This window comes from Dermochelys coriacea, chromosome 8 (genome assembly GCF_009764565.3).
Source record: "Dermochelys coriacea isolate rDerCor1 chromosome 8, rDerCor1.pri.v4, whole genome shotgun sequence".
Classification (NCBI taxonomy): domain Eukaryota; kingdom Metazoa; phylum Chordata; order Testudines; family Dermochelyidae; genus Dermochelys; species Dermochelys coriacea.
In genome coordinates this window covers 95760543-95773700 of record NC_050075.1, presented here as the reverse complement: position 1 = coordinate 95773700, position 13158 = coordinate 95760543, and the positions used below count along the sequence as shown (strand labels likewise).

General features: G+C 42.8%; 1 protein-coding gene across 3 annotated transcripts in view; it reads right to left on the bottom strand.

The window, feature by feature from the left end:
* Positions 1 to 1817: 1817 nt before the first annotated feature.
* USP24 (ubiquitin specific peptidase 24) overlaps positions 1818 to 13158 on the bottom strand; it is a 115091-nt gene continuing 103750 nt past the window's right edge. For 2 of the 3 annotated variants that reach the window (XM_038412987.2, XM_038412986.2), the window contains exons 62-67: positions 12272 to 12338; positions 6953 to 7031; positions 6119 to 6194; positions 4302 to 4388; positions 3856 to 3966; positions 1818 to 3608 (exon numbers count right to left, since the gene is read on the bottom strand). In XM_038412987.2, coding sequence (XP_038268915.1) covers positions 3546 to 3608; positions 3856 to 3966; positions 4302 to 4388; positions 6119 to 6194; positions 6953 to 7031; positions 12272 to 12338 — 483 coding nt within the window. In that variant the 3' untranslated portion in view covers positions 1818 to 3545. Of the gene's footprint in view, positions 3609 to 3855; positions 3967 to 4301; positions 4389 to 6118; positions 6195 to 6952; positions 7032 to 10826; positions 10963 to 12271; positions 12339 to 13158 lie in introns of those variants that run through there. The other variant, XM_043520519.1, reaches the window with a different exon arrangement.

The window sequence follows — 13158 nt, the reverse complement described above, 5'->3', positions numbered from 1 at the left end:
GCTCAAAAAAGGATATGGAAAATTATGTGCATTTTATTGTGCTAATTGGACCATTTCACAACTGACCCAAGGAGATCAGAACTGGTTTTCCTAAATGATAGGGAGAGCAGTGAATAATTGCCACTGCATGAATAACAAAACAGTAGCAACAGGGGCAGCTCTTTCTTTAGAGGCATAACAGCCAACAGCAGCATTACCCATGGCAAATTAGTATTTTCTACTACCCTGAGGCATGCTAGGGCACTTCAGAGCCCTCAGACAAATTCTAATAATAGTGTCTGGTGCTTCGTGGTTGATACATGAGCCAAGTGCATCACTCCATTTGGTGAAGGGGTGAGATAAGAGAAAGCACTCACAATGCTTAAGCCCCTGAGAAGTGTGGAGTAATAGCTTGCTTGGAGATCCAGATAGTCAACTGGTAAAGCACCAGTATATTTCACACTAGTGTACTGGCTCAAGGTTTTGAGTAAGTAATGAACATGATGGGACATGGCAGCCTTGATCATGCTCAAAGATTAGAATAGTTTCTTCTCAACCGTGCAGAGGGGCTTTGCTGATTAGACCATTCATCCACAGGGAGTAGGCATCTGTCAGGAAGGGTTTTGTTTCATTAAGAAATGTAGCATTGCGACTTACATACCTGGTTGTAGCTATTGTGTCTGCTCTTTCTACAAAGGAAGACCCGGCACATATAACAACAAATACAATGTCGTTTTGTTTCCTGCTTTTCATACAAGTTTTCTTTGAACCAGCATAACTAGAGTACGCAGAATCTCACTGTTTTATGCATCACGCACAAACTGAAGTCAGTATAAGGGCAAAATCTGGCCCTCAGGCAACTACCAGCTAATCCTACTCTGTGACAAGCAAAATATTCAGAGTTTAGGCAGTCTAATCAAATGACTTTATTCTGCTGTAAGAAAGCAGGGTGGAGTGGTGCAGATGGCTATTACACCTGTCTATTCTTGTGCTTGCAGACAGCCGCACTATAAGGGTGTGCAGTAGAATAGCATTGAAAGTAATTCACCTCTTTCAAATAAGAGGTCATTGTATGGGGGCTGTCAAAAAGGTGTATCAGGATAATAATCTATCGCTCATTACCTGAAGGATTGGCCATGGGAGAGTTCAAGGTCAGAGGATCAACCACATGACAGCACAGCTTTATGAACAATCTGAAGACTGCCCTCGTTTTCTGCGAAAGGAATAACTTTATTCCACTGACCAGGATTCCCAGAACTGTTCATCAGGATGGCCTATTTTTAACAGCGCTAGTGTCTATGCATTAGTTGGACAGATCTATCCCCGAGAGCGCATAGGCAGGCTATGAGTGCTCCCTTACTGAGCATACTGTAAGATGTATAAAAACATTTTCATCCAAAAGATTGGCAGTAAAAATTACAACATAGAAACGCGTCACAATTTACACACAAAAAAAGCTACTTTTGTCAAACGATATTTTCAACCCCCCCCCCACAAAATCATCTTCAGCAGGTTCAAATGACAGCAGCTGGAAACCAAAGTATTGAAAATTATAGTCACTGACTTCGTACCAGCATGAGCAGAACCATGAAAAGTTTGTACTGACGTGGAATATACAGTGGTGATATGAGCCATCTTGGTGCAGTTTTGCAAGAGATGCTACTGTGGCCTGCAGTAACAGAGGGCGTAGTTTCCATAGGAAATAATAGGAATTTGAAGTGACAATTGATGCTGGCCCCTAGGAACAACAATGACATCACATCACCACTGTATATGGGCTATTTCTGAGATGATTTATGACCTGTTATGAAGTAATAGGGAAGGTAGGGAAAGAGGTGTCAGTGAGAAATGATTTATTCAAAATTAATTTAAAACATCACATTTAAAATTTCCCAGCATGTTATCAGAAACATTTATAAAATCTGCTAACTCTGCCATGTTTCAATGATGACATTGTTTTGAAAAAAAAAATATCCACTACAATGCCATCCTTATTGGGAACATGCAGGTTCTGACACGGGTTCTCTAACCGGCAATAAGTTATAGAGCTGTACAACTGAAATCCTATTGGATGGTTGCTTCAACAATGAAATGACTGGTTAATTTCCAGATTAGTGCACAATAGTGAAAAGCCATCTGCCAGTTCTTGTTTTGACAACAGTACATAAAAGTAAAAAGAAAAAAGGCACTTTTTGGCTGGTTGTGCCTTTGACTTGGCAAATGTATCCATTTTGGAGGTACACAGGCACTCCTTAAGATTTCCCCCAATTCTGTGCATTTTTTTTTTTAAAGTAAGGCAGAATCCATAAATAAAGGCAAAAGCAGTGCAGACAATGTGAAACTGAAAATGCAAAAATGTACAAATATGAAAATTCAATTGGCACAAAAGAAGCTAGTATCCCGAGCTACTAGAAATGACTGAATTGCATTCAACATGGAAAACAAAACTCCGCTCATGTAGTTCAACTGGTTTCCAGTTATTTATGAGCCAATAAACCTAGCTGTGGCATTTTAAATGTTGCCTGGTCAAGTGAAAATACAAAGCCAAATCATTCTTTCCCTGCATTAAAATTATTATAAAATCCACACAACGTCTCCAACTCACTCAAGGAATTAATCATATACAACCAATACCAACTTTCTCAGCAACTTCAAAGCATAAGCAAATGATTGCAGATCACATGATTAAGACTACAGTTTATTCAATATGTCTCCAAGTCTTAAAAAGATGATTTAATGGAGTCAAACTGCAACAATTTAATCTTAAAGTGCTTTTCTTCTTTTTAAACATTAAACTTTTTTTTTTAAATCCACCTATGTCATTTCATACACACCTGTTACTAGAGAAAACAAAGCTTTTTTATTGCTCTTCCCAATTTGACATCAGAAGGTTATCAGAAAAAGCTCACCAATTCCAGAGTTCTTGTGCCAAAGTCATTCTATAAGGAATCACAATCCTTTCAGAGCTCTCTTAGTGACCCCTCTGTCAGGCGCTATACAAACCAGCGGGGAGACATATTAAATACAAAGGTCCTTGTGTAGACTGATTCTTAAACTAATATTTTACAATGCAAGTCATCACACATCTTTACATAATTTTGAATATTCCTATTCAATATTATCAAAGATTAAAAATTTGCCCCCCATACCTAAAGGCAGACTGATTTTTTTTCTGTATAAAACCCAAAAGAATCTTTTTTTTGCAGCATCACAGAAAAAGCAACAGTTTTACATTCACTCATTTAATGTTCACATAATAAAAATTTCAACCACTAGCTTTTTTTGTACTTGATAAAATCTTCCTGACAAAAACTTTCATCCTGTCTGGACAATCACACTAGCTACCGCAGGAGTTCTTTGCAGCATTAAAGTTCCTAAACCTTCACAGATTAAGAATGCTTTTAACTCTGACGGAAACAAAATTCTTCAGGGTTGCCACTGATTCTTATAAAGCATACTCTCTCCAGTCTCCTCTGAAGGTGTAAGCGATGGGACTCCAGTTTCAAAAAGGTGCCAGGCATTAAATATTTCGGTTTAACTCTTGCTCTTGAGTTCGTAGATATCCTTTAAGGGTCAACGTCATCAAGGTCACTTTTAGGCTCACCAATCATCATGGGAGACTCCGAGCCCTTTCAACACACAAAAATAATGACGGTAGTACACACATTGTTCTTTAAAAGGTATACAAGTGAAACGTCAGCACCCTGATTGCAGTCAGGGTTATTTTGTCTGTATCACATCTTTAAAATGCAGTCATTAGGTAAAGTGTGCAGCACTGGGAATTCTTAGTATGAAGCCCATTGCTTTAATCATTCATAATGCATTCTTAACAAGAGACTGGATTATGGTGGTGGTTTTTTTTGTATTTGTTTTTACCTGTTGTAGATATCTGTCTCCATTCTCATTGGCTGGACTACTCTCTGATCCATTACTGCTTCCTGATTGATCTTTCTCATTCAAAAGGGCTGTGGCATAGGCCAGTGTGTCCTAGGGTAAGATGGAAATTCAGGAGGTTAGATGCCAAAAAGGCCATATACCCCATTCATTCAATGTTTGTAATTAAAAACTCAACATCTGCCTATATTTATCACATGCTAATGGACCTGCCATAGTTTGGCAGGAAGTAACTGAGGTAACCACGTGGATTCACTTAAGCGTGCCCATTGTAGCCTGGAACAGACTTAAGATCCAACCCCCACAAGAAGAATGCACTTAAGTATACCTGTCTGTAGTAAGATGCCAAGAAAAGGGCCACTCAGTGAGGAGTAGGAAGTGGAAACGAAAACAACATACACACTACCTCTTGTGATTATGACAGGTACCTGTGCTGAAATAGTGCGCTGGAAGGTTTTTGCCGTGGATGTTTCATTGGACACATTACTCTGTGGAGCCCAATAATGTTCGGACATCTAAATAAAAACCAAAGTCAAAATTAACCCTGTGCCACAGAAACACATGCCTAAGGCCTTGCTTGTATATTCCACAGCAGGATGGGCCAAAAGTCTGTGTCAAAGTTTCCCAAATCTGTGGCATACCTGTGCAGCACACTGCAGAGCATGTGTCAGCATCAATGAAACATTCTTATTTAATTAAATGAAAAGGCTCCAAACCCAAGATGAATAATATCAGTACAATAACACTGTTCTATTTTTATAGCAAATTTAATTTCATGCCTGTTACCACATTTTCAATTTTCAGCGTGGTGCAGTTTTTGCACTGGCAACACAACTGCCTTGTAAAAGCTGTCAGAGAAAGATGGAGGTTTTTGCAGCTGGAGAGTCTGGGATTGTGGGACAGCAATGATACCCCATGCAGTGCTCGCAGAGAGACCGTGGCCTAATCTGGACAGCAGAAGCGGAACATGAACTGGTTCCACTGAACTTTACACTTAAGTGTCTTTGAGTACTGGAGAGCCACTGCCGGGCCTAAATTAGCTGGGAGCGAATGAGAACTAGAATTCCTAGCCATGGCAGTGGGAATTGAGAGGAAAGTGGTGTCTGTTTAACACATACATTTTTCTGTGTTGAACCGCAATGGGTTGCAAGAAATCTCCTGTGGAAGGTGGCTATTTGGACCAGCATGATGGCAAGGGAAGGTCTCCATACTGAATTTTCTACATTCAGCTTCAGCCTCTGAAAGCTTCCAAAGCTGGCTTTCTTCATGGGGAGGGACACAAGTCATGAGGATCATCACTGATTCAAAAAATATTCTGATTTATAAAAACTATGTACGAGTTTTCTTTACTGATACCTATGTGCACATTTGTGTGTACACAAACCTTTCTATTTTAAAGTAAGGAGCCAAAAAGTGCCTTTTCCAAATGTATCTGTTTAGCCATGTCATAATAATACTTGCGATTCCAGGAAAAACTTGCTCTCGGTCATAATAATGATCACTGAAACCAAGGTGAAATTCATGCCTATCCCAAAAATACGGCAATGGGAGATTTGAGCTTATAATTAGAGCTGGGTGAATGACTGATTTTTCATTTTGGCCAGCAAACCCAAAAAATCAGGGACAACATCCAGGTCAGTTCAGAAAATGTTTTGATTTTCCTGATTCGGGAAGAGAGAAGATCTGAATCCACATCTCCCTCCTGCCACGTGAGTCCCTCAATTACTAGGCAACAGTCTCTCTCACTCTCTCTTTAGTCCAGTGAATATTTATAGATTTATACAAAGTGGAACTGTGGAGATTGACAACAGAATAGCCTAGTGCTCATTGGTTAGGGCACTCACCTGCTCAAATGAATATTTATGAATTTATACAAAATGGAAACTTTCAACAGGAGAGACAGAAAGCAATCTACCACAGAATAGCCGAGGGAGGGAGATCTGTGTTCAAGTCCCTGTTCCAGACCAGGGATTCACATGTGGGTCTCCCACATCCCAGGCAAGTGCCCTAACTACTGGAGTAACAGTTTTAAATGGAAGGACAGACACACAGACAGTTTTCTGAAGCTGATTGTGAAAACCTTTCCCCAGTCTAAACTATTGGGAAATTCGTGAATAGTTTTGGGTCAACAAAAATTAAATTAAAAAAAAATTTCACCTAAAATCAACTTATAATAGAAGTCTGGCTGCAAACGTAACAGGGAAGAGAAGACAATCTCTCCATAATATTGCCACAGTCAAATTACCTTCTTCTGTAGCCACTGTACAGCCCAGCTCCAATGATGGGAATTCTCCTTGAAATAATCTTTAGCAGCAGGGCACCTTGGAAATCGAGAGCATATTTATTATCCACAATGAAGGCAGTCCTTTCTGTTAAATCTGAAATTTAAAGACCGCTCTTTCTTCACACATATTACAAGAACCAAGTCAGTCATTCTCTTCTCTAAATGTCGTTATTGCAAACACATTTTCTTTTTTGAAGACAAATGTTATGAAAAATTAATTGGCTTAGTGATAGCAAAAATGTACATTACATATACACAAATAAAGTTGAATGAAATTTACATCAGATAGTCCATTATGGTTAAAGGTGAGCCAAAAGCATATATTTTAAACCTTTAATTATTAATATAATACATGATTAGATTTAAAAACTCAAAGATTTTGAAATAAAAGATCTGAAATCCTTCCTAATATTTATCTGCCAGAAACCTGCATTTCTCATGCAAGAACTGACAAATACAGAATGCAGCTCTCCTGCTTTGGCTTTAGATGTTGGTATCATCAGCTGTGGCAGGAGAAATCCAACTCAGTTGCTAGTAGGTTTAAAAAAAAAACCACACACAACTTCAATACATCTCCAAGGAACCTAGCATCTCATTTTCAAACTTCTAAGTAGACTTCAAGAGCAGGCCTTTGAACTTCAACTGCATTACAGTAACCTAGCCTACAGGTGACACAGGTGTAGATAACAGCATCCATATTAGCAACAGGAAGGTTTGCGACAGACTGAAAATTTGTGAGGTTGTTACTATGGAGAATTTAACATGAACTTTTCACTTTCTTTTACCATTACTTACTTCTGAGCAAGAGTAACAAGGAACTTGACACACTGATAGCAACGACTGCTGTCCACATGATTACTATGGTGCATCAAGGCTGGAATGAGAAAAAAAAAGTGTTACCTACCTTTTCGTAACTGTTGTTCTTAGAGATGTGCTGCTCATGTCCATTCCATTCTAGGCGTGCGTGCGCCCACATGTGCGGTTGTTGGAGATTTTTGCCTTAGAGGTATTCGTAGGGCCAGCTGTGGTGCCCTCTTGAGTGCTGCACTCATGCATCTGTATATCTGGGGCTGGCAAACCTATGTGCTCTCAATTCCTTCTTGCCAGCAACTCTGACAGGGCAGGAGGGCGGTAATGGAATGAACATGAGCAACAAATCTCGAAGAACAGTTACGAAAGGTAAGTAACCATTTTTTCTTCGAGTGCTTGCTCATGTTGATTCCATTCTAGGTGACTCACAAGCAGTAAGTATCAATGGAGATGGGCTCAGCTTTCACAATCTTGCAGCCTGCTGTAACACTGCTCTGCCAAAGCCAGTGTCATCTCACGATTGCTGGGTAAGTCTATCATGAGATGCGAACATTTGGACAGAAGACCAGGTAGAGGCCCTACAGATCTCTTGGATTGATACCTGTGCCAGGATGGCCGCTGACAACGCTTGTGCCCTATTTGAGTGTGCTGTCATGATTGCTGGTGGAGGCACCTTCGCCTGCTCATAGCAGTAACGGATGCAGGCTGTGATCTAGGACAAAATCCTCTGAGCAGACACTGGGTGACCTTTCATTCTGTCTGCCACTGCAACGAACAACTGCGCTGACATACGGAACGGCTTTGTTTTATCTGTGTAGAAGTCGAGCTCCCTCCTGACGTCCAGAGTGTGTAGCCTGCGCTACTCATGTGACACATGAGCCTTTGGAAAGAAGACTGATAAGTATATATCCTGGCCAATCTGAAACTGCGAAATGACCTTAGGCAGAAATGCTGGGTGTGGTCACAGCTGGACCATATCCTTGTAGGACACCATATAGGTTGGCTCCAGAGTAAGCACCCTGATCTTGGACACTCTGCGGGCCGATGTTATCGCGACCAGGAATGAGACCTTCCAGGAAAGAAGCAGGAGACAGCAGGAAGCCAGCGGCTCAAATGGAAACCCCATGGTCTCGACAGCATGAATTTCAGGTCCCAGGGAGGGGATAGGATCCTGGACGTGAGGGTAGAGACACTGCAGACCTTTCAAAAACCGTGCCGTCATGTCACGAGCGAAGATCAACCTGCCTTGGAACGAAGGATAAAAAGCCGAGATAGTGGCCAGATGGACTTTGATCGACGACTAGGACAAATCTTGGAGTCTGAGGTGCAACAGCTAATCCAGGATCTCCTGCAACGAGGCCTGCTCAGCCTGAATACGCTGTTCCAAGGTCCAGCATGTGAATCTTTTCCATTTGGCCAGGTAAGTTGCTCTGATGGTTTCCTGCTATCCAGAAAGACCTGTTGGACACAGGCCAAGCATGCCCGTTCTCCCGCGCTTAGCCATGCAGTAGCCAAGCTGTCAAGTGCAGCACTGCACCAGTTTGGATGCAAAAGGCTGCTGTGGTTCTGTGACAGCAGATCCGGCCAGAGGGGCAGCTGCAGTAGGGTGGCTACTGAAAAACTCAGCAACGTGTCAAACCAGTGCTCGCGAGGCCACGCGGGGACTATTAGGATAACTTTCACCCTGTCTTGCCCGATCTTCACAAGGACTCTGAATCAGTGGCACTGCTGAGAAGGCATACCTCAGTGCCCCTGACCACAGAATGAGGAAGGTGTCTGATAGGGAGCCTCTGTCCATTCCCTGAATCGAACAGAACATGCATCTTTTTCTGTTCTGCTGGGATGCAAACCGGTCCTCCTGGGGAGTCCCCCCACCTCTGGAAGATTATGCTGACCACCTCCAGATGGAGGCACCACTCGTGGTGAGAGGAGAGAGTATTGCTAAGGTGATCTGCTAAGATGTTCCTGGTCCCAGGCAGGTACGCAGATATGAGATGAATGGCATGCCACACAAAAATCCCCAAAGCGGAGAGCTTCTTGACAAAGGGCCAAAGACCTGGCACCGCCCTGCCGGTTGATGTAATACATCATGGGTGCTGTTGTTCGACAGGGCCTGCACAACCTTGCCGTTCAGGTGGGACAAGAAAGCTTGGCAGGCCAGGCGAATTGCTCTGAGCTACCCGACGTTCATGTGAACGGCCAGATCGTCCTGGGATAAAGTACTTCTTTTTGTCCCTTCTGGAGATGGGAAGGATGGAAAATGGGGTTTGTCAGAGGGTCTTAGCAATTTTGAGGACCCCGTCATGCATTGGTAGAGCAACATGGGCCGGGATAGAGGTTGAGAGGATGTTGAACAAGGTGTCTGCCTACTTGGCCATCTCCTCCACCTCTAGGCCCAAGTTCTCGATCACCCATTGAAACAGGGCCTGGTGTTCTTTAAAGTTGTTAGGTGTGCTGGCTCTTGAGAGTCCCGTGACCTGCCTCGTCTGGGGATGAAGAGATGACTGTATCAATGGGGGAGGCCCCAGGGCATCATCCCCCGTGGGGGAAGGAGGTTTAGGGGTGGGTGCAGTCTCCTCTACCCAAACCTCTGAGTGCAACTCATGAACCAAGTTTGGTGCTGCCAACTGTTGCTCCAAGGCAGCGGCTGAGGAGTGGTGCGAAGGGGGCATCATCATGACTGGCATGTCCCATGCATTCCAATAAGGCCACTGCGCTGGCCACTGGCAGTGCTGCCAAGGTGGCGCAGGCAGAGGCCTCTGCTCTCTTGGCACTGGGGGAGCTTGGGAAGGTGTTGATGCAGTCAGGAGTTTGGGTCCCCTACTGGTTCCGGGAGTTGGTGGTGGATCCTTTGGGTCTAAGGGCCCTGACCGGGGAGGCACGTCCACATGGCTCTGGCGTGGCAGGGCAGCCCGAATCGGGTCCTTTGCTGGATGGCCTTTCTTACCCAGTCCCGGGAAGCCATGCTTGTTTTCTTTCTGGACACCAGCGATGGGGAGCGGTGCTGGGTGGAGCCTGGTGCTGGGGGTTCACTGCGCACCGAGACCGAGGTACTAGGCGAGTCTTGGAAGGATGGCTCGGAATCCAGACAAAGGACAGCTCTCCATGAGGAGAGCCCGCAAATGAATATCCTGCTCTTTCTGAGTCCTGGGTCAAAAATTTTTAAAAATATGACACTCGTCCTTCATGTGTGATTCCCCCAAGCACTTAAGGCAGCTGCTGTGGGGGTCACTTACAGGCATAGGTCTGTTACAGTCCACGCAGGGCTTAAACCTGGGGCGAAGTCCCCGCTGGGACTCTAACTTCTAACTACACTTAACAACTACTTAACACTAACTACTGTAAACAACTATTTACAAGGCCCTAAGGCTCGAAGTCAGAAGAGACGAAACCACTAGCCCTTGCTATGCAAGGAAAGGAGCTTTGACTAATCACGGGTGGTAAGAAGGAACTGAGAGAACATAGGACCGGCAGGGCCTGATATACCGACGCATGAGCTTGGCACTTAAGGGGGCGCCACAGCTGACCCTACGGATACCGCCAAGGCAAACATCTCTGACTACTGTGCACATGGGCGCGGGCCCACCTAGAATGGAAGTGACACGAGCAAGCACTCGAAAAAGAACAGAAATATTTAGAACATAATTCACACTCAGTTTTGCGATACAAACAGCTACAAATTGGATTGAAAACATCAGGCTAAAGTAAAAAAAAAAAAAAAAAAAAAAAAACTACCAGCATCCTATAATTTATCAGAGCTTTCAGAAATGTTAGACATTTATTAAATATTCATGCTAACAGTACTAATTCTGCTCAAGATTCTTACAGTTTATCTGAACCTCCTTTCTGTCTAACCTAGATCAAAGTAAAACTGCAGGCAATTTTATGCACTGTACCTGGATTTCAAACTGCCATTTACAGACAAGCTGTAAATCTCTGGTAATACTGTTATCTTCCTCTTATCCATCCTACTACAGATTTTTACATGGTTCCATCTACTAGGAAGCAAATTAACGATCAAAGCCAGGATAAAGGACCCAGCTCACCAACTTCCAACTGGAGCTAAAACTTCTAAAGCAATTATCAGAGGGGTAGCCCTGTTAGTCTTTATCCACAAAAACAATGAGGAATCCAATGGCACCTTAAAGACTAACAGATTTATTTGGGCATAAGTTTTCGTGGGTAAAAAAAGCTTGTGGGTAAAAAAAAACTCCATACATCTGAAGTGGGTTTTTTACTCACAAAAACTTATGCCCAAATAAATCTGTTAGCCTTTAAAGTGCCACCACTTAAAGGGGTGGGGAAGGGCTCAGCAACTTGCTGACTGGAGAGAGCTCTTGGTAATACCATTATTAGAAGGGGACAGCACACATTAGAACCAAATCCTGGGATGGGGCTGTATGTGTGTGTGTGTCATATTCCACACAGTAAGAGAAAGTTCTACCATCATTCCATATGAGGTTAGGGCTGCTGCCCCTCTTCCCTCCGCCCCTGAACTTTACCTTCCAGGTCAGAGAAGCTTTGGGGGAAAGAACCTTGACTCATGGGGTACTGGGGGGGGGGGGGAGAAAGCTTAGCTATGGAGAGCCTGCATTTGGATGACCTAAGGCCTGAATATAGGCTTACACTCTTTTAAAGGCAGGAAGCATGCATCCAGTCCTTGGTAAGATTATTGAATCAGAACTGGGATCATCATATTCATAAGGGAGGAAGACTGGAGGAAGCAGCAAAAATACTAAGATGTGTAAGGAGGAGACTCTCTCAAGGAATCTGTTTTGCAACTGGGTTGAAAGTCAACCAGCAAACTCAGAGAAATTCCCATCTCTTCCACTTACTTCACATTTTCTTCACATCTTTTTTTCCCCCCTAGGCAAAGGCCAAAAATGTTAATATTAGTATATAGGTTGCTTCCTATATACTAACCACTTTTCCTCCTTGTCTCCAGTGCAAGGACTATATTGCAGAATGGGGCTGGGGAGAGGACCTTTATGACAATACTGTATATGTGTGTGTACACCCGCCCCTCAATAGTTTGGGCCTGATCTGAATTTGAACTCTGAATGGCCTTCCCTGATGTACATGTGCTCCATCCCTCTATCAGCTCAATGATTTGTTTTGTTTGGGAGAAATAAGAGTCCATTTCCTCCCATCTTTCACCACAATATTCTTATACTCTGCTTTTGGATAACATGTGAAATTAATTCCACAAAGAGGTTCTTCAGTTCAGCAAGATATAAAAACCAATAGGTTATTTGGACATTTCTCAAAGGAAAGCATGACATTTCACACAGTAAGCCTACTTGCCTAGCAATCCATTTTCAGTCTCAAATGCAAATTTGACCCTCTCTACTTGTAAAGGGTCTTCAATAACCTGTGAAGAAAAAAAAAAGGTTGGTAGAACTTAGTGTTATGTGAGAGGTACTTGCAAGATCGCCTCTTCATTATAAACATGGTCTCAGGTTCTTCAGATTTTTGTGTTATAAATCAGAATTATAGGACTGGAAGAGGCCTCGGGAGGTCTTCTAGTCCAGTCACCTGTACTCAAGATAGGATGAAGTACTATCTAGACCATCCCTGAGAGGTGATTATTTAACCTGCTCTTAAAAATCTCCAACAACAGAGATTCCACAACCTCCCTAGGCAATATATTCCACTGCTTAACTACCCTGACAGTTAGGAAAAGTTTTTCCTAATGTCCAACCTAAACCTCCCTTGCTGCAATTTAAGCCCATTGCTTCTTGTCCTATCCTCAGGATGTTAAGAACAACAATTCTTCTCCCTCCTCCTTGTAACAACCTTTTATGTACTTGAAAACAGTTATGATCCCCTTAGTCTTCTCCAGACTAAACACACCCATTTTTTTCAATCTTCCCTCATAGGTCATGTTTTCCTAGACATTTAAAATAGTTTTTGTTGCTCTTCTCTGGACTCTCTCCAACGTGTCTGCATCTTTCCTGAAATGTGGGCATGCAGAACTGGACACAATACTCCAGCTGAGACTAATCAACATGGAGTAGAGTGGAAGAATTACTTCGTGTGTGCTGTTTACAACACTCCTGGCTAATACAACCCAGAATGACGTTTGCTTTTTTTTTTTTTTTTTTTTTGAAACAGTGTTACACTGTTGATTCAAATTTAGCTTGAATGACCCCCAGATCTCTTTCTGCCGTACTCCTTCCTAGGTAGCCATT